General features: G+C 37.8%; 1 protein-coding gene across 2 annotated transcripts in view; it reads right to left on the bottom strand.

The window, feature by feature from the left end:
• Positions 1-20977, bottom strand: part of TOX3 (TOX high mobility group box family member 3) — a 74807-nt gene that overhangs the window by 3869 nt on the left and 49961 nt on the right. Inside the window, exons 3-6 of one of the 2 annotated variants that reach the window (XM_008638789.2) lie at positions 18127-18381; positions 3626-3895; positions 2449-2676; positions 1027-1107 (exon numbers count right to left, since the gene is read on the bottom strand). In XM_008638789.2, coding sequence (XP_008637011.1) covers positions 1027-1107; positions 2449-2676; positions 3626-3895; positions 18127-18381 — 834 coding nt within the window. The remainder of the gene's footprint in view (positions 1-1026; positions 1108-2448; positions 2677-3625; positions 3896-18126; positions 18382-20977) is intronic. The other variant, XM_008638790.2, reaches the window with a different exon arrangement.

The following is a 20977-nucleotide window of genomic DNA, read 5'->3' as shown; positions in this document are numbered from 1 at the left end:
TTCCTGCTGCTCTTGAACTTAGCATTGCGATACTAAAGGCTTTTAGAATCTTATATAAGTCCCAGAGGCAACAGAAAAACACAGCCTCTCAACACAAGGAGAAGAAATCTTCCAGCTTTCGAAAACACATGTGTATAATTTCTGATGCTGTATTTTTAGACATTAAGTAAAATACACAGCAACTTTCCATATGATTTACTAATGCTCTGCAGTTGTACATTCAAATAAATATTCTCAGGAGTTACGACATCATCACCCTCTGTTGCCTTCTTGTCGTTGAATATATTTTTCTAATTGCTCTTTATATTATTAGAGAAATAATCACCTTGGTAATGTTTTACCCATATTTTAGATGTCTATAAGCACATTTCCATTTACAATATTCAGATGCAGCAGAACTACAACCTGCATAGTGCTGCTGTCTAGAAAGGTAAATTCTCAAGTAAGACAGCAGAGCTTTGTTTTCTTCACAGGTTTTATTTTAACTCAAGATCCACTAAAATACTCCATGTGGCTCACTGCCAGCTAGTCCATTTGTTAGTACTCTCCAAATTCAGAGCCACCATGCATTTCTTTCCCCTCACCTGCAAAAAATGCTTAAGCTTTGTTACACAGCCACTGCTCTCCAACTCCACGTAAAGCAAGGCTGTCCTTTGAGAAGCAGCACTCGAGGAAAAACAAACCTCGGCAAATAGCTTGCAAATGTTAATGTCAAAAGGTCAGTATATTTTTCATGACTGAATTTTACTTTCGTAGTGAAGTGCATTACTTTGCCTCTGCAGCTCAAGGAAGATGTACATTTACAAAGATGTTTTCTGGTAATCATTATTATGCCAGTAGGGAGATGAAATTATTTTTGCAGAGACTAAGCAGGGTTCAAGCAGCAGCACAACATCTTGTAGAGCTGTATTACAGAAATCCTAGGATTCTACTTTTATTTTGCATAACATCCCCCCTTGCCCCAAATATTTCAATATCGTTGGTAAAAGCTCACTTGCATTACATCGAAGGTATTATTAGGCTTACCTTAGAAACAAGGCTTGCTCTGTAGGCAGCAAGTGCCTTTAGGTATTCTTTTTTGGCAGCTTCAGTTTTTCTTTTATATACCTGTGAAAAAAACCCACAATTTCACCAACTTCAACTATCAAGATGTTTTTGCCAGAATATTCTCAAAATCACTTGCAAAGAAACAAAAACATAGACCAAAACCCCTGAAAACACTCTACTGTTAGATGTGCTTTTTCTTCCTTGAAATTTCTAAATATTCTTGCAGGTGTTTACAGGCTTTCAGGCCTACCTGCTGGACTTGCACTACAGTTTATGTTGATTACCATGAATAACAAAAGGCTGCTATTTGACATCAGTTTGAGCAGCCAACTGTTTGACAAGACTACCTATGCAATCTTTACTTCCCCAGAAACCAGTATTTTATTGACTCCAAGTGGCAGGGATATTAGAACACTGAGTATTTCAGATGCCAAAATGTATCAGCAGTAGTCCAGAATAGCAAAATACACCTGTGCATTTTTTTTTTTTAAACAAATATTTGAATTACATATAAAAAAAATCTGTACACCTTTAGAAAAGGCAGATCAAAGAGCTTGGACTTGCCCCAAAGCCATCATGAAAGAATCCCCTTGAGTTAAACAAGAACAGTTAGGCAAAAATGAATAAATCTGTATTTTTAATCATCAGTAAATTTAAAGTTCACCTTTTAATCATGTTCATTATCATCTGTTAGATCAGACTAAAAGTTTCCAAATGGATTTCAGAAACAAGTACCATTCATCTCTTGCCAAAAGGTGTCCTATCTGGGAATCTGCTCTGCCATAGAAGCATCTGTTAACTGTTACTGGGAACAGACAAACAAAGGGTATTTTTTTAACCCCCTTCAATCCATGTGCAGCAGTTACATGTGTATAGGAAGAACAATAACCCTCAAGGAAGCATAAAACTCATCACCCTGTACCAAGTTGGAGTTGGAGATAGCATTTCACACACAACATTATAATGAGACGTAGAGGATTGGCTTCAAAGGTTAGAAATCAACATGCTTTGTAACAAATTCATAAGGTAGATCAAAAGGAATTGGTAAATATGCTGTACCTTCCTCTTTTCTAACTTATTAATAGGAAACAAGGGCTTTGAAATAGGAATCATCAAAAGATGGTTTTAAGAGGACTCTAGGACACTACAACCTGAGCTCTTTTACAAACTGCCCTTTAAAATGTAAAGACAAATACAGTCATTTAACACTACCTGTTGGCTCTTACTAAAAAAATAGTTTTTAGATGCCAGGTCTTTGGCAAGTTCAAAACTCAGTGTAGCTCTACAGAAGTAGAGCTCTACATCAGCAAGCAGCAGGGTCCACTCAGGACAGAGGTAGAAGGATTTTTTTAACAAGGATTGCTATATTACTTCTTGTGAGACAACCCTGAACCAATTTACCTGTTTTTGTTCTTCTCCTAAACTGTCCCACATAGATGCCACTATTTTTGAAACATCTCCAAATGTAGCATTCGGGTTCTGTCCTTTAATGGCAGCTTGTGTATCCCTGAAGAAAAGGGCATATGCTGACACCGGCTTTTGTGGCTCATTGGGGTCTTTCTTTTTCTTCTTCTTCGGAGTCTTGGGCTTCTTGCCAGAATCTGGGGCAGCTCTTTTTTCTCCAGTAGCCTAAGAAACAGTAAAAACAAGAACAGTCAGTAAATGAATGAAATAAGTCAGATAAATTGCAAAAAATTTTTGACAGTCAGTCTTAATATTATATGGATAAAGCTACTAGGTAGGCAACTCCTGGGAGAGTCCTGTTGTGCAGGCCCTTCTCTCTACCAAAGAGTACTTAGTCTCAGCATCATCTCATTGGATCTACTGGAACTAAATGCATGAATAGTTACTACTCATTTTAAGCATGGCTCTGAGAGTCACATCCTATGAGCTTGACCTGAAAAAGTACACCCAATGCTAATTTGTATTAAAAAAAATTAAGATTTAGTTCATAGCATATTTTGAAGAGGCCATCTATGTTTTTCCATTAAGATACAATTTTCAGATATTTTGAGGATCCTGTACAACGAGTTTTCCACATGCACAACTTCCATCAACTTAATGAGAAAACCTTTCATGGAACAGTCTTAAATTAGGCCTTTTACATATACTGCTATAACAACATTTGTACTTCATTTGGTCAATAATTTTTCCTTTTATAAGAGATTTATTGAAAGCAAAATATAAGTTAACTAAACTTTCAGTTAGAAGAAAGCTTATTTTACTTCTGCCTAAACATATCTATGTTTTACATGACTCCAGAGAATACCAAAATGACAAAACTGTCCAAAGCTGATGCGTGAAGAAATTCAACAGATCTGAAAACTTGAGACAAACTAGACCAAATATATATATATATATGTGTGTGTCTCTGTCTATTCTTAGGTTTATTATTATGGAGGTTGTATGGAAACTTCTTAAGTAAAGAAGGTAACCAGCAAATTAAACATATTCCACTTTACTGTAACATTTCTATTTGAAATGACCACATTGCAGCTGAGCTGATACTGCCACATCCATGAAAATGCAGTGTGTAGGTGTGTGAAGCTTGCTCGCTACAGCACATGGAATAACTTACTCTGTTTGATTCATCTGCATCTTCTTCATTGATAGAGCTGGATGGGGAAGGAGTGGCTGATTTACTTGCAGGAGGGGAGGGAGAAGTGTGTGGCAAATTAGTGCCTCCTAAATTTAGCCCCAGCTGCGCACTTAGCTGAGACTGGTTAATGGTGGTGAGCTGAGACGGGGCCATAATTCCCGAATGAGCAGCATCAGTCATATTGACAATAGATCTCATAATCAGAGAGTGATCCTGGCGGTACTGGGAAACTTGTGTGTGACTCTGATCCTAAAAGAGATGGAAACATTGTTTAGATATTAGCAGTTACCATACAACAGTGTCAGGTGAAGTTATTTTCACAGGTTTACAGAACCAACACTCTCAACATGCAGTTTGCTTCCTTTCTTTTTAATGAATTAAATATATTTTTAATAAGTTAAGTGTAGCAACAGTTACTATAATTGCCCCAGACTTCACTTTTCCCCCCAGTTGTGGCTTTTTTTTTTGTTTTGTTGAATAAGAATTGCATTTCTCTATTTTTAAACATTTCTTCTCTTGATGCACTGAGAAATACCCACATAAACAATAGGGAAACAGGATGACTGAGGATTCAGGAGAATATTGCAACTGTTGTCAAATGCAGAAAGTAAACAAAATCAGGGTGGGGTGAGAGAGAGAAAAGCATCTTCCTTTAGTGACATTCAATTATTCTTGGCCATTACAAGTAACAGTAGTAGGTATAAACCAGTCCTGTCTTAGTGGGATTTTAAAGCTCTTTTAAACACAGAACACTGCCCTGCCAGGTCTGGAGTGTATTCACTACAGCAGGCTGGAGAACCAGTCCAGTAATCCTAAACACTCCTAAAGATCCCTGTTGGCAAGTACCACACAAAACTACACATTTTTATCTTTAATCCAATGATCAAATGTGTGGAAGTAGCAATCGATGCACAAACCACCGACTATTTTTCTTGTACTCCACGTCTCAGAAACACAAGTGCTTGCATGGTTTGGTTTCTACTGTTTCTTGAGGGCACAAACTGTGTCTCCTACATGTGCACAACACTTACCACATTTGTTAATAAAAAGAAGCAAGACCCTGAAGGTAAAGTCAGCTGCAATCTGCCTATGAAAACTCTTTTTTTTTTTTTGTTTTTTGACCACACACAGATGAAGACACAATGAAGGAACGTTTAAACAGAAAAGAAGATTTTTCAAAAAGTTAATAAGAGAATAAATAGATCACAAATTGATTCAGCAACCTGATTAATCTATAGTCATTGTTTGAACAGCCAGAAACATGAGAAATAAATTAGATTTTGAAAACTCTTTCATTATTAATAACCCACACTGCAATTAGTAGCAGGTGCAATGATCCTAATGAAATGACAGAGAACAAAACAGCAATTGTGGGAGCCCAGCATAAGCCCACTGGACTTCCACAACAAAGTCTGACCTTCCTTATGCTCTCATTTTAAACATGGATAAATCCAAAACAATTTTTGAAAATCTGTGTCAGCATGGAGGTAAGTTTAGCCCAAATGACTTTCCCTTACTTTTTACAACTCTGGCCTCAACAGAGGCAGTGGTTCTATGCTCCTGGAAGCCTCTCCTTGGCTGGGACAAGGGTGGCTGTACGAAGAAGCAATACACATGTAAAAGAAGATGCACACCCTGCCTCATCTATCTTTATATACAAATACTGCAGCTTACTGCTTCCCTACAGCACGAAATCATATTCATTCTGAATTTGGCATTCATGTGTCTTTGTGCTGAAGCCTATACAGTAAAAACAAATCCTTCTTTAGCATACAAGTACACATAGTGGTGCAGCTGGATCCAGTACAGACAAAGTTAGCCACACAAGCTCATGATCCAGATCGGATGCACCAGGGCTCACCCTCATTTTCCCCATGCTTCCCCAGCCATTGCCAGCTTGGCTCATCATCCATACTGTACCACACTGCTTTTCCTACTTCTTAAATGCTTTTAATATTTTCAGTAAAGGACTGTAGTTCCTTAGAGATGAGTGTGTGTGCCAAAATTGGAGCACTTGATACAGAAAGATCAAAACATCAGACTTACTGGCTGAAATACCCATTTGCTTCAGGGCACCTTTCTGTGAAAATTTACTGCTGTTAACTACAGGGTCATTTTGATTGTGACTTGTATTGGCAGTGGCATCTGGAAGTCATTCAAAGTCTTTTGTGAAACAATATCACTCCCTGCCTATTACTCCAATCATTTTAGCTTACAGACGTTACATACTTTATTGTATGAAGAAGAACTCTGCTGGTTTTTTGCAGCAAAGCTGACGATCATCAGAATAACCTTCTCTCATGAAAATTAACCTTCTTTCATTATTGTGCAGACAGTATTTTCTTGGAGATGTTCTACCCCTAAAAGCCTTGCTTTTGTTCTCCCTTTATTGCTATACAATACAGGCCTTTCTGGCCTTTACACTGAGGCAACAAAATGTGATGACATGGGCTACAAACCATTTACTCCAAGTCTTGTCATTTCAGTTGCATCTATGATTTTATTGAGACTAAATTCTCTTGACTTGCACTGACCCAGAATCTAATTTTATACACAAGCCCATGAATTCTTAACTGTCCTTTTTTCTGATACTATTTAATGCTTGTGTGGGTTTTCTGTATCCACTTACTTAATTTCAGTTTTTCTTTTCTGTGTCTTTTCCTGATTTCTTTAGCCTTTTTTTTTTTTAATCTGAAGAGTTTCAGTAAAATCTAGGAGTGGCAACAACAATATTTTGTAACTGGCCCTTTAGAACCAAACTGATAAGACATATTACATAAAAGAAAATTATTCATATAATATCCAATCCCTTATTCCCATTATATGTGCATATGAAAACAACAATGTATTTTCTGCACTTTCAGTTTAAGTTATACGGCTGATCAATATTTTAAAAAGCAAGGAATAGGATTTTCATTTTTTGCTTTGTGATACAGTGCTGTGGGCCTGAACAACCTATGGTACCTATAGAAGAGCTTTCAGACAAAGAAATATAAACCAATTTTTATGTTTGTACAGTGGTTTGGAAAGTAGCAAGAAGGCAAGAAAGCTAGTTCATAGCATTATTAAAGTCCACGGCATTTTTCTATAGCTCTTGAGCAAACAGAAATCTTCTAAGAAGGGGGCTATAGTCAAGAAAACAAAATTTCCATCCATTATCTTAACTCTTTATTTTTCCCCTGATACTACCAAAGGCCAACACCAAACTGAAAGGATCAGTAGCATTTCATTATTCTTGAGATGTTTATCAAATAAATGTTTAACAACGAAAATTATCCTGTATCAGAAGCACACAGGGAAATACAAGTGCGCTGAAGCACCCACATGACATCCTGATTACGTTACTATATGAAAATTGAAAAGCTCGCATATCCCAAAATAATCCCCTGAGAATACTGGGAGAATTTTAGGAATATCACAAGCTCTTTTACATAAACTTAACCAGAAGTAAATGTGATACATGAGTATTAAAAACATTCAGGATTTTTGTAACATTAAGCAAAAACAACAGATTAGTTCTGACAAAAATTCACGAACTTGTCAAGCAGACAGTATCAAGTTTTGATTGAGCCTTATCTGCTTTACAGCCTTAGACTGAAGTTAGGCAAAACCTGGTGATCTTAACACAAGTCAGGCAAAGCTCAACCACTGATTTACTCAGCATGGCAATCAAACAAGGACATGATGTGTGAAACCAACACCAAAAGAGAAATTACTTGTATAATTCCTCTGCAGACTGAAATGGCTTTGATTCAAATCTCTCTGTTGTCATCCTACAACGAGTGCTACAAACCCCTCAGGTATGAAGACATTTATTGAGTGAAACACTGGCCACCTCTCTGGGCTCTTCAGTGACAGGGTGAGGGGGAATGACTCTAAACTGAAAGCAAGGGGGTTTGGATTAGGTCTTAGGAAGAAATTCTTTAGTGTGAGGGTGGTGAGGCCCTGAATAGGTCATCCAGAGAAGCTGAAGGCCAGGTGGAATGAGGCCCTGAACAACCCAGTCTAGTGGAAGGTTTCCTGCTATGGCGGGGGGGTGGAACCAGATGATCTTTAAGATCCCTTCCAACCCAAATCATTTTACTCTTCTCTGATTCTAATTATATACCCGGATTTAAAAAAAGCCAAGTATAGTCCAAAATATTTTCCCCTTCTCAAAACAACTTTATGGTGACTGTGTCTAGGCACATTCTCTTACACACATTAATAAAGACATTCAGCATTTGGTTCATAGAAGGCCTCATCAAAGGAACCATAAGGGTATCTGTCCATCAAACTATCCTACTCTCAACAATTCTAATCACTTTAGGCAGTCATGCCAATAAAGTCATATTTAGTCCTATTGCTAAAGGACTCATCTCACAGCCTATCACAAATATATAGCTTATTTTACATTGATTTGTGAAAGAACAAGTTCTCAAAAGTGTATAAAATATCAATGGATCAAGAGACACTGGAAAGCAAATAATGGAGTAAGGAGACTAAAAAAAGAAAAGAAAAGGAAAGAAATGTAGAAACTCCCACACTTTAATTTATACAATTTTATCAAAGGAGTTCTTCAAGATACCATGGAGTACTAAGGGAAAAAATTATGTTATTAAAAGATAGTTTGTTCTTCTGTTAGCAACTCATTAAGCATCCGGTACTTAGTGTAGGTTGTAATACAGTTAGTATTTATTTTGACAGATAAATGCATCCAGACACTACATTGAGAGATGCCCCAATTTCACTTACCTACCCTGCATTTTAAGAATCATTTCCATACAGTAATTCTATCCTGAATTGCTACCCTGATATAATTTTAATCTCTGGGAACATCCAACAAGACATTTAAAATATAACTAGGAAATTACTTTTCAGAACATTTTTGAGCAGTACTAAAGTCTTGATTAAAATAAATGTCTGCAGCCTTCCATCGTTTAAATATCCAATACCTCCAGTGAGACGCTGGTCATGTGAGGGCTGATGGAAGTGCCTACAGGATGTTGTAAGGCTGGGATCTGACCCCACACTGCATGAGGTACTTTAAGGGAATTGAGAAATCTGCCAACCAAAATAACTAAGGAATAACTAAGCAAAACCCAACATTTATGGTTATGTTCACTGTGCTCTGGTTTCAGAAGTTGACTTAAACCAGTATATATTCTATTGCCTGAGGAATTCATGACTGTCAATGTAACATAAGCTGATACAATATTTTAAAGGATGTATTTAAGTTGAAGCAAATGCACTGCAATGTAAAGAGTGAAATCCTCAGTTGTCCCTGACTGTAAATTACTCCCTTTACTTTTAGTCAAGTCAGCATATCTCTAGAAGAAATCCTCAATATTCTTTTTCTCCACAAGTAAAGTACAGATAAAAGAATCCATTAATCTAAATTTTTACAGGATTGAACTTCACTGCCAATCAAAACAAACCAAACTAACAGGATGCTTTTTTCTGTCAGAGATTAAATCCTTACTTAATAGAACACAAAACAGTTGCACTTGGTACTGCCACCACTGAAGAAGTGTCCTTCCTCTCCCCTCCACAGACACCATCATCCCTAATAGAGCTGTCAAACTGCAGTTATCAGGAGATCCTACAAGCAGCAGCTTCTTTTCTCTGGCAGTGAAAAAACTACCATGTTCCACTTCATGTCTCTGTTGAAAAGTAAACCTTACCTAATTTGATTCCCAAAAACATCTACAAGAAACAGTACATGTCGATTTGTAAAAAAAAAATTATGTCTTCATCTGGGTCTAAGAGATGGGTTGGTGACAAGAGGTTCACACGCATTCTGCTGCCTGATGAACATGAAGAACGTGCTGGTTTTTTGGTCTGTGTGCTCTACTCTCTTCTGTTCACACATAAACCACAAAAGAGACATGAAAAGAAAAAAAAACAAAACCAAAACCCAAACCCAACAAACATGAGGGCCCACTGATTTATTCCTTAAAACTGAGCAATTTATTTTGGGGGTCATCAGGGGCTACTGTGGGGATTATACAAGATAGGTACTCTCAAAATCAAGTGTCTCATTTGTGGCACCTCTTCTTGTGCTTGCACAGACTTGTTATATAACGTACTGCAATGGAGCCTGGCAGTGCAAAGTATCAGTTCTGTTCCTGCCTACCCCACGCCTGAAATTTTGCCCCTTTGTGGTCTGTGCATAGGCACCTGGGATGTTTCTGCAACTATTTTCACCACTGAGCACTTGCTTAAGGCACATACTGCAAATGTCATTAATGCTTTCCTTGCACCACTGACGGTGGTGGGAGCTGCAATGTGAGATCAGCAAATCAGGGACAGGGCCAACCACCCAGACCAACACAGCTCCAGGTCCCAGGACTCACTACCTCTGCAACATCGTGCTACAGCTGCTGCTGGAACCAGTCATTCACAGCATGCTCAGCTGTGAATCTCTAACAAAACACTGCATTATGTGGTGAAGAAATACACAAAGCTCACAGCAAGGTCAAAATCACACAACTACCAAACAAAGGGACAAAGACTTTTCTCTGAAACGCCTACAATTCTTACTGGAGATGCCCCACCACCCTGTCAGGGAGTGTTTTCTCTCTGGGAACACTGTTCTTACCCAGTTACTTCCCTGTGAGCCTGCAGATTCCTCACACGATCCCCAGCGCAGGCCGAACGGGTCACACTTCTTGGTTGCTTTAATTGCTATTGAGTCCTTTTGCTCTTGCAGACAAGGACAGGCTGGTCACAGCCCTCCACCCACCCACAGTGGCTGTGGCTGCTATTTTAGCATCACCTAATTGACAACTTATAATTTTATTTTTACCCCATTTTGTAGAGGAATTTAAAAACAGACTCTCCACTCTCTTCCTTCCAAGCATCTACCATACTTTAAAGCATATTGAATCACACTCCTCTTGGACAAGGCACCCAACAGCATGATCACAATACATGTGTGACTCAGATCACAGATCTGGGCTCTGATCTGATGAGTCTCTTGGCATGAGGAGCTTTTCTCCAAATTAGCAGTACAAGCTTAGGTCTGCTGTATGCAAACAGTGAAGACACATTGCAAACAAATCCTGGATAGTTGAAATTAAGTCCCAGAACGTCAGATAAATGCTGTTAGCAGTTTTGTTACAACCTCCACAACTCAGGTGCTTCAGCTCCCAAATCAAAGGCAGACTTCAAAGGTCCTTATTATGCAGTAAGGAACGTGGGGAGAGAGTATGAGGGAGCATGACAACTAACAAACATTATCAAAGGTAACAAGAATTGTGTAGGAATTGTGGGGGGACAGACTCAGGGGTTACATGGCATTTGTATGTTTTAAAATTGCTACCAGTGTTGGTAGCTATGTTCAGGGATACGTTTTCTCTAGGGTTTGGGGGGATTTTTCTTTTCTATGAGGGTTCTTTGTTTACTTGTTGTTGGTTTCTAAAGTAAATCAGAAAAATAGGTCTCATTATGTTTCTTATTACCAGACCCAGGTATGTTTTTCTTCCAGCTACCTGGCAACATAGAATAATTTAAAACTCTAAAGAGACTTCACATTTCTTCAACGCTTGCAAACTTGAAGTGGAAGCTGAGTACTGGGTAAGCTGTCCAAGGGGAAACATGAGTGGTAACAGCAGAGAATAGCAGGAATTTCAAAGGAAGTTTTCAAATTACACAAAAGTGAGGGTGGCTGGACCCAACTAAGCCTTTGGCCAGGTACAGCATATACAGACCAGCTGCAGCATCTGCCTCATTTGGCTGGCTTATGAAAACAGCACCTGATTTTAGAGTTTAAACTCAGGAAGCAGAATAGCTTAAAGCCATGGCCCAGGCTTAATGCACAGTTGGTGTCCACAGCCATGTATGTCTGAGCTCCTTCTGAGCTCAGTTCTTAGGAAAATCAGACAGCTTTGGCTCCAGTTCCTGACAGCTTTCCCTGTAGGCAATATCATTTTCCCCATATTTATATGGGACTTCACAATATTTTCTGGAGCTGATGGATCTCAATTTAGGTACTATTATAAAATAGTCACAGCCTCCTTTCCCAGACTTGTTCTGCCAATGTTACTGTGCTTCTTTCATGCAGGAGTCCCTCATGATCTCACAACAGGTAATAACCTACCTGCTCCAATCTTTATTATTCTTTAGTTTAGTTTAGTGCCTGTTACTCAGACAGGTATGTTTGGCAACTGCTGCCACTTTGTTTCCTATGGACAGGTCCTTTCTAGCAGTCACTATGAATTGCTTATTTTTAAGAACAGCAGAAGAATTTCCCTCTCTCATTAACAGCCCATTCATTGGTCTGTACCAATGAGCAAGGAGAAGAGAGTATGTCTCAGAAAAATGACTAAATCATCCACATTGAGAATTACAGTGTCACTGAGGATATGAAAATCTTCACGCTATTGTCAAGCATTATCATCAGGCCAGCACCATCTTCCCATCAGGTCAAAGCCACAGCATGCAGCCCCTGTGCCAGAGCCACTGCTGCCTCCAGGGCTCTCAGCCCATTGCCCACCTGCCCCCCAGGCCCCCTCAGCTGGGCACCCACATGCTCTGAAAGGTAACTGCAAAATGCCCAACTACCTGATCAGGTGTAAGATAAAATACTTAATTCCACACCAAACAAAAAGAAATTACTCTGTAAAGACTCGGGAGTTCATCAGCAAAGCACCCAGCTCTGAGCTGTGTCACAGCCCAGCTGGGGGCAGCCACCAGAGCTGCCGAGTCCTAAAGGTCTCATTTCCCAAAGCGTCCATCTTGCTGTGTACATGGCCAAATGTCACTGCTCAGAGCTGTCCGAGCATCCTTTAATTCAGGGTTACTTGAGATTAATTTTTCCTGGTACCACAAATTATTAAAACCGGTGGCAATAACAGCTGCCATTTCTGCTGGGAAAGGCCAATACAAACCAGAGTAACACTGTTGATGTACAGCCCAAGCTTAGCAATTCAGCACAGAAATCCAAGGCAAAACAGAAGAGAATCTCTTTTTCTAGTAAGAGTAATTGCTACTTCTATAAAATAATACCTAGAAACTTCTGAAATTTGTTGTACATTTTGTAACAAAGATGACAATAAACACATTCATAACAATAACAAGGGCTTGTTTTAATAAACCATTCCAGGCGTTAAACACATTAATGACCCATGAAATAACTGTTTCATCTGCAACACATTAAACAATGTTGTTAAAACATTTTATTAATTGAAAACCTACTCCATTCTCTCTTGATAGGAGATTACTGACTGGGTATTAAAAGAAAGATGTAGAAATAAATTTCTTTGTAAAGGAAAATTAAACATATAAATGAGAGGCATCCAGTCAGGTGAGTAATGAAACAACTATCTTTTGCCAATTTTAAAGCAACATTTTTAGCTTTTAGTCTTGCAATCTTATGTTAATCTACTCACTTAAAGTTCATTAGTAATTTGGGAATTTAAACTACTAAAAAAGATTCAGAACTGTAAGTAAAAGGCACCACTGTTCTGAAACATTAATAATATTTCTATTGTATGCAGCCTTTAATAAGCTCAAATTTGCACCTCATCTCTTTAAAGCCACATTCTTGAGATGTTTATTTAAAAAGTCTCTTCTTGAAATAAAAGCAATAGTCACCATCGTGTCTTTGAGTTGAGCACAGTGCCACTCCTAAGGAGTAATGTAATTAAAGATGAGCATATTCCACTATGAATTAGCCTTATCTGTGCAGAATCCTGACTGCACTGGCAGCACTGCAACAATTATAAAATAGAAACAGGCTCAAGTCTTCATCAAATAGGAAACACATTTTCTCCAGCAGCATAAGTAATGTAGGGAGCAATATATATAAAATTATCAGTCTGTTTTTCTAACAATTGTAAATTTTTGAATAAAAGAAAAAAATCAGACTGAAAAAAGACAATTATTTTACTGTCTGTTTCTTAGATATCAGAAAGAGAATTTTGAAATTCATCAAAGCTAACCTTCTGTTATGTACAACAGGCTAAGCTGAAAAGAATGTTAACAAGTTCAATTTTCATTCAATCAGCACTACTGCTCTCTGAAATGTTTCATTGCAGGAAAGAAATAAAAATAATCTATATGGTAATTATGAGGATGAATCCCCCAGTAACTTTCAGCTACATGAAAGGTCAGTTCTATTCAAGATATTTTATCAGTCCCCTGCACATACTCCTGTCCTGTCATTTTAAATCTGAACAGCATTTTATTTTCCCATTTACAGCTACCTGCAGAATTAAGTACTTAAGCCAAATAAGAAAAAAAAAAAAAAAAAAGAAATGTTGAATGCTGGCAAAGGCTATAATAGCATGGAGATAAATCGTTCAGCTGCTCTCTCTCAAGCCTCTGGGGCTGCAGATTTTTCTTCTCCTGGTGCACTGTGGGTATTCAAAACTTGTTCAACATGATTTCATTTCATTTCAGGCACTGCCTGAGAAAACTAAATTACAGAATCAATCATACAGAAGGTCAGAGTGAGACTTCATTACAAGTATTGCATGCTTGCATGAATATCTTTCATTTATGACTGACCCAATATGTCACAATAGCTGTCTAGTAAAAATAATCCACTTTCTGAAATTGATGTACTACTGATGTCAATGCTACTCAGCAGGCTGGGCAGATTAGAGAGAGGTGTTAAAAAAAGGAACCCTCAGGAGCAAAACTTGTAGTTTTATAGAATTGCCACAGTTTGCAGATTAAAATAATTTTTTATGGGCAGCTCAACAGAGAACAGAGTATTAATATAAAATATTGGGGGTTGATTTTTAATGAGGATATTGCAGTTGATTTCTGCTTATTTATATTCAAGTATTTATAGGGATAATATTTGCATCATGTAAATCCATGCATTCTTTGAAGTCAAATGTACATCAACACTCCATTTTTCAGTGACTCCTTTTTGAACATCAGAATTTTATTTGCATATTATTAAAATATTAAAATTAATCAAACTGCCTCCGTTTTATCTCCTCTTTTTGTTGCTGTTGCCTGTTTTTGAATGTTAAAAAATGCTGTAAAGATAAATGTGTTGTGTTTGTTGCCAATAATAATGAAGTTAATCAGCATTGTGACAAATTGTCACTCTTTCCATAGTACGTGTATCTTAATAACATAAAGAATGGTTAACTCACCAATACAATCTTTAGTAATTGCTAGGTCACATTTATGCTGAGAATAAATATCTTTCTTGCACCATATTTTCAATATAATAATACATAAAGAATATGTTAAATCTTTTTTCTTTTTATCTCTTGTTTTTTTCTCTGTGTGTGTCTTCCTGGGAGTAATATGTGAGATACTTGCAGAAGCATTACGTGGTACCTAGCCAACTCCATACCCTAAGGGAGACATAGGAAAACCTTGACATAACCTATTTTTAACCATGCCTCTGGCGATTCTGCATTCAAGTTTATAGGTGAACATGTCAGGTAGTACATAGAAAAAAGCCAAAGACACACAGTATTAATCATAATTCTGTCCAAGCCCATTTTATTTTTCCAACATTTGTGATTTAAAATCTCATGACATTTCTTCAAGGTGAAATTTTTCTACCAGGCTTTGCAACAGGGTAGGGCTACATTTACCTAAATTAAATATTGCTTACAGTAAAGCTCTCTAATGCTTCACAAAATAAGCAATAAACTCAATGCAGTTAATATTAAAATAATTTAAGTTTGTATTCATCTCAAGAAGCTTTAGCGATTAGCAGTACACCATTAATACAGAGTTTAAATAAGACTATCCCAGTATCGCTGGATAGGAACATTGTTCTGTAAGTGTATACTAACATCATAATTATTTTACAACCCCATCTTTAGTTCTTTCAGATATAGTAAATTCAATTGACCATGAAATGAAATTTCATAGTCAAAATGCCTCCTTTACATTTTTTTATTGCTGCAATAAAGTTTTTATAGCTCCAAGGCAAGGTAATTCATGAAATATCTAATTTAAAGATGAATTCTAATATTATTAATAAATATTTACCAGTTTAATAAAGTGCACATTTTCTACATAAAATATGATATAATGTTTTCATTTTTTATTTTTGAAATACAGATTAACTGCTGGAAAATTTGACTACTAAAGAGAGCGATGTGAGTTCAGGGGAAAGCTATGCAAGGACCCTCTGTTAATGTTTTTAAACTTCCCGAAGCTACCTAGCATTTATGAGCAGAAGAGAAAAAGACTACTGACTAGAACACAATGGCAGGGGCCACTCCATCTCACAGCATGAAACAAATCAAGCAGTTGTGGGGAATATCTGAAACACAAACCTCCCTATGTGGCTCCTCCACATCAAATCACACAATTCCTCGTCAGCTCTCTGCAGCAAAACTGTAGCACACAAGTGCCCAATCCATAGCTTTGAATTGGCAATCACCCTAAAAAATGCCACTGGACTACTGGGGTGAGAAGGAAGGAGCTTCTCTACATCTTCTCACTGACCTCTACGGGAACAAATTTTTACCAATGGAGTCAGTGTCAACTGTGCCAGTAATTTCTACATTGCTCAGTCAAGGGAAAAGGCGAAGATGTGAAGCCTACCATTCAGCACCAGAAGAGGTGAGCAAAGAGATACATAACCAGGAGACCTCTTCTGGCTGGGACTGTTAAGGTGACAGCATTTACTCAAGGAAGAATCACATTCAGTGGAAGAATGCAAAATTAAAGGGCAAAACTGGGTCAGGTTACAAAGCACTCACTAACATTGAGGGGATACTCGTACACATATCCAGCCCACAATATTTTCTGTGGGCCGATCCAGCCCACAGTATTTTCTGACCAAGTCTCATTGTATTCAGTGCACACACACTCCATTACTTTTGTTTTCAGGCACAACATTCCTGACTCTCGGGTTTTATTAATCTTCATTCAGAAGTTACCCAACATGTACAGTGCAAAATGAGATCTAAAACAAATACCATATCCTTCAAGGCCTCTTTTAGGCAGTCCCTATTTTGGATCCACAGAATGACTGAATTCTGTATCTCCTAAGTAGTGAGCAGCTTGTGGTTCACTCTGCATTAACGCTAGCTATTCTTCATGACCTCCAAAGAAATATTAAAATTTGCAATGAAGTCAGCAGTCTGTAGAATTACAGAGAAATATTTGCTGCCTGTTGGTTTGTAAATCTTTAATTAATTTTAACTTGCCAGAATAATAAAAAAGAAATCACAACATAACAACACAACCCTTATTTCAGTCCAGCAGTAAATATGTATTTTCACTACACCAAGTTCAGCAAAAGGTCCTATATAAAAGAGCTAATCAGAAAAAAATATAGTTGATGTAAAATATCTGTTCAAGCTAAACATTCACTCGCTTTTCAATATGCAACACAGAAACTAATTCTAATTGTAAGCACTGAGTTTAAAATGCTGAGTAGGATAAACTGGCTCACAGCTGTGTCTCATTGCTGGCAGTATGAGTGTTATGCACAAAGCTCTCAGAAACCCACACTGGGAGATCACCCAGAGCTGAAAGAGAAACACTGCAACAACAGAGGAACTGCCCCATGCACCCTCCCATGAAGATCGCAGCCCTTCAGTGTGTATAGGTTCTGGAGGAACCCATCCCTGCTTTGGATTGTTCTAATTAACACTGGAATTAGCCTAACAGTCCCCATCCCACCCAGATCATGCCTCCCTATTCTTGAGGGCTCTGGCACAGCCCAGGTACAGAAGACCACCCTGTCCCAGCCTCTGTGGCCAACAAGAGCATCGGACACAACAAAGTCTTTTTATGGCCCTATATTTCTGAGTATGTCAAGGTAATACATCCCTATCACTTCTATTATGAGTTTAAAAAAAAATTAATTCATTCATATTTATAAAAGATTCAGCCCATGGAATATACAGGATAGAGGGAAATAACACTGCTTTTTTCCTGCTGCCATACTGTGTCTGGCCCTCCTTCTGAGCTACTCTCAATACTGCACTCTCAAAATATCCTGATGGATGTCAGATGTGAGTCCTACTTCAAATACAGACAAGCAATTCATTCTAAATGCTGTAGTTCACCCTGGACAACACTATGGTCTTTCAATTCTTGATGCCAGTGCCAGCTGTATAACACATTTTGAACTTTAGGAGCACTTGAGATGCACATGATGCCAATGGATATGGGCTTCCAAATCAATTCCCAAAATGAAAATTCTGTGTTTGTAAAGCCTGACAGCTTCTTCACAAGAGATCTGTTCACAAACAGTAGAACATTTCACTGTACATTAACAACCATGTTTATCTTGCTGAATCCACCAGTATTTGACCCTTAACCATTTGTCAGCTGCCTTAGGGAACTGAGTAATAGCAAATCATTGTTTGCTGTCTAACAACACGTGTCATCGTTCATACAGAACATGCCTTTAACGTGACACAGAACGCTGGCAATGCTTGGTCAGGCTCCCAAGAAATCACACAGATCTTCTGAGGGGTCAGTGAAAACTGAGACATGGCACAAATCTACACTTGACAGACACTATTAGGCAATGGGAACACACAAAGGACCAGACCTACCATATGCAATCCATTGCTGTGGATGACGCCATCTTGCTCCACGAGATTCCGGGATATTGTAATAGAGGGAAGATCCAAGCTCTGGGGGGGAAACTGAGGTGTAAATTCATTTCCTTGTGCAGGCAGCTGGTCACCAAGGCCCTGAAAGGGCAGCAGTATATCTGCCATGCCCAGTGCAGGGTCTGACTCGGGCGGGGGGGTAATGGGTGGGATTTCAAACTCCTCGTCCCCAAGGCTCGGTGTATGGAACGTCTGCTGGAAAAGGACAGGACAAGGCAAACAATGTTAGGGCACACAGAGCTCAGCAATCACCTCCACACCTGCAGTCCAAGTCTTGGTTTGTTCTCAAATGCAAACCGTATAACCAACAAAATTTTTAAGTTTCATATGCTGAAGGGGTTTGTGGATCTTTCTGATTAAAGATTTAAGTCTCATTATCATATGGCTTTAATGGAGTATCAGTATTAACAGTTTTTTAATGTGTACTTAATTAGCAACATCTGTCCGTTAGTCCAAATATCAGCTACACTAGATTTGGCTGTATAACAAACTGCCACTTAATTGATATGTTAGTAAAATAGCACAAACAGCTTACATTATTCTCACGCTTCATAAAGCACTGACAATTTTGTAGCACACACACAACAGGAACTCAGTACTGACCATTTCACAACTTGTTTGCCTTTATCCACTAACAAACATGAAATATTATCATTCTTTATTTCTTTTCCATCCCCAAAATAGGGTGAAACCTTTTAAACACAGGGTGTCATTTGGAGGAGAGGCATTTGAAAGCATGAGGGTGATTACAGCAGCTTCCAGTGCTTTCTGAAGCAAGCCAGCTTTGTTTGAACAGTAGGTTTGTTATGAACTAAACACCTGTTAAGATGCCTTGAGCAAAACATTTACTGCCAGTTATCTTCAGGGTTTGTGCATGGTTGTATGTGTGCATGTGTCTGTCAAAGATAATCTTTATTCAAGTAGAGACTGTATCTGGCTTCAACATTGCTGACTTTTATTTGGGAAACAAATGAGTTACGCTTATTCAAATTTTTTGAGAGTTAAATGAACTTTCATGTATTATTTCAGGTCCACTGCTACTTAATAATAGAAATTCAGTGCTTGAAATTAGGCCATTTTAAATGTACCCAAATCAGGACTGCCTTGATCAAATTGGGCAGTTGGCAATCCTAAAATAGGCACTCTTGTCTTGTTCTGGACATGCAAGGCTGCTCTGGGATTTGTTTGTTTGCCTTAGTTCAGGATTCAGGTTGGGGTGGGAGGGAGAATTGTTTTATGTATTAATTACATTGTTTGAAAGAGTGACTTAATGCCAGTTAATTTAAAAATGATAAGTTCAGTGAAAGATCTCATTAACTGCTGCAAATTGTCATCCTTCAAACTGTTAATGATGATATAAATTAATAACCGCTTGAGAGAAGATGGAAACTGAAACACAAGAAAAACCTTTGCTTGCATATAGAACCTGTCAGCTGTCATTATTGGTCTCACACCAGAAATGATGAGGTCCCAGATTGCTGCAGTCTGCAGCACCGTCAGAGTCTGCTGAGACTGTGCCCATCTCGCTCCAACTGCAAGGCTGTAACTTAATTCTGGATATGAAGGCTGGGCCTGGATTAGGGACATGTTTGACTTCCCCACTGCTGTATTACAAAAGGTGTGAATTTTTCTTCTCATGGACCCCATAGTTCACAAAACACAAAGGATGGATTGGCCAGGAGAAGTGGTTGGCTAATGAACATAACCCTATGGCTGCATTTGCAGTTATTTGGGCACTAATGTGGTCTAGTAACAGATGCAACTGTAATTTGTGACTCATTTGCTACCCCATTACTGCTTAATGAAATCTAACATATCACATTAACAATACGGATAAACACTCATTCTTGATATGTGGCATTTGGCTGTTTTCATTACCACTGTAATTAACACTTGAAATATTATTTCAATAAATATTTAAGGTGCTTTAAAATGAGTCGTAGTAATCATGACATAGAGACAGAAAACATAAAGCAAATGTGTGGCTTCTAAGCCTGAATGTGTTCTAGGATTACACTCTTAAGGCATTATTTACAGAAATAAAATGGGATTCTAGCACAGCAGTGCTCAGGCCCAAAATAATACCAAGAAAGCTACATTCATGTTAATGCAAAACCACTATAATTAAATACATTATAATGGAGTAATTGCAAAGTAAGGTTCATGCTTTAATACCAACAGTAACATTTAATCATATTTTTATTCCTTGTTCAAGCAAAAAGGTTCAATGAAATCAGTATTATTATAGTACATTTGAACCTCTCTTTACTTGACATATTTATGAGATATTAGTAATTATAAGAACTGGATCTTTTTTGCCCATCTAACAGAATAATTCTAGGACAGCTGTAGAAATATATAGTGCAGCTAGATAATAATACAATCTTTTACTTAGAAAAGTAGCATTCATCCTAATACTCATCACTTACTACAAATGGGAGAGTAAATTGATGAATGCCTTAACATTTTTAAATCTGAATTCAATTCTAACTGTATAATTTATCCAAATATGTATATATCTTTAAAAAAACAAACAAACAAAAAAAACCAAACAAACAAAACACAAACCAAAACAACATAAAACAGACCTCAGATTGAGGATAAAATAGATATAATCTAAGAAGAAAGAAAGCCCCTTAGTGAAGTAGCCTTAAATCCAAATCATTGGGCTATTCAGTCTGTAAAAAGAGCCTGAATAGCATGCAATTTGAGACTGCAGAAAGGTGCTGTTGTGACCAAAAGATGTTATAACATTTGTGAGATTTATCTTACCAATCACATTTTTTAAAGT

This window comes from Corvus brachyrhynchos, unplaced genomic scaffold (assembly GCF_000691975.1).
Source record: "Corvus brachyrhynchos isolate BGI_N302 unplaced genomic scaffold, ASM69197v1 scaffold26, whole genome shotgun sequence".
Taxonomy (NCBI): Eukaryota; Metazoa; Chordata; class Aves; order Passeriformes; family Corvidae; genus Corvus; species Corvus brachyrhynchos.
Note: the sequence above shows the minus strand (reverse complement) of the source record. Positions and strands in the feature narration are given on the sequence as shown.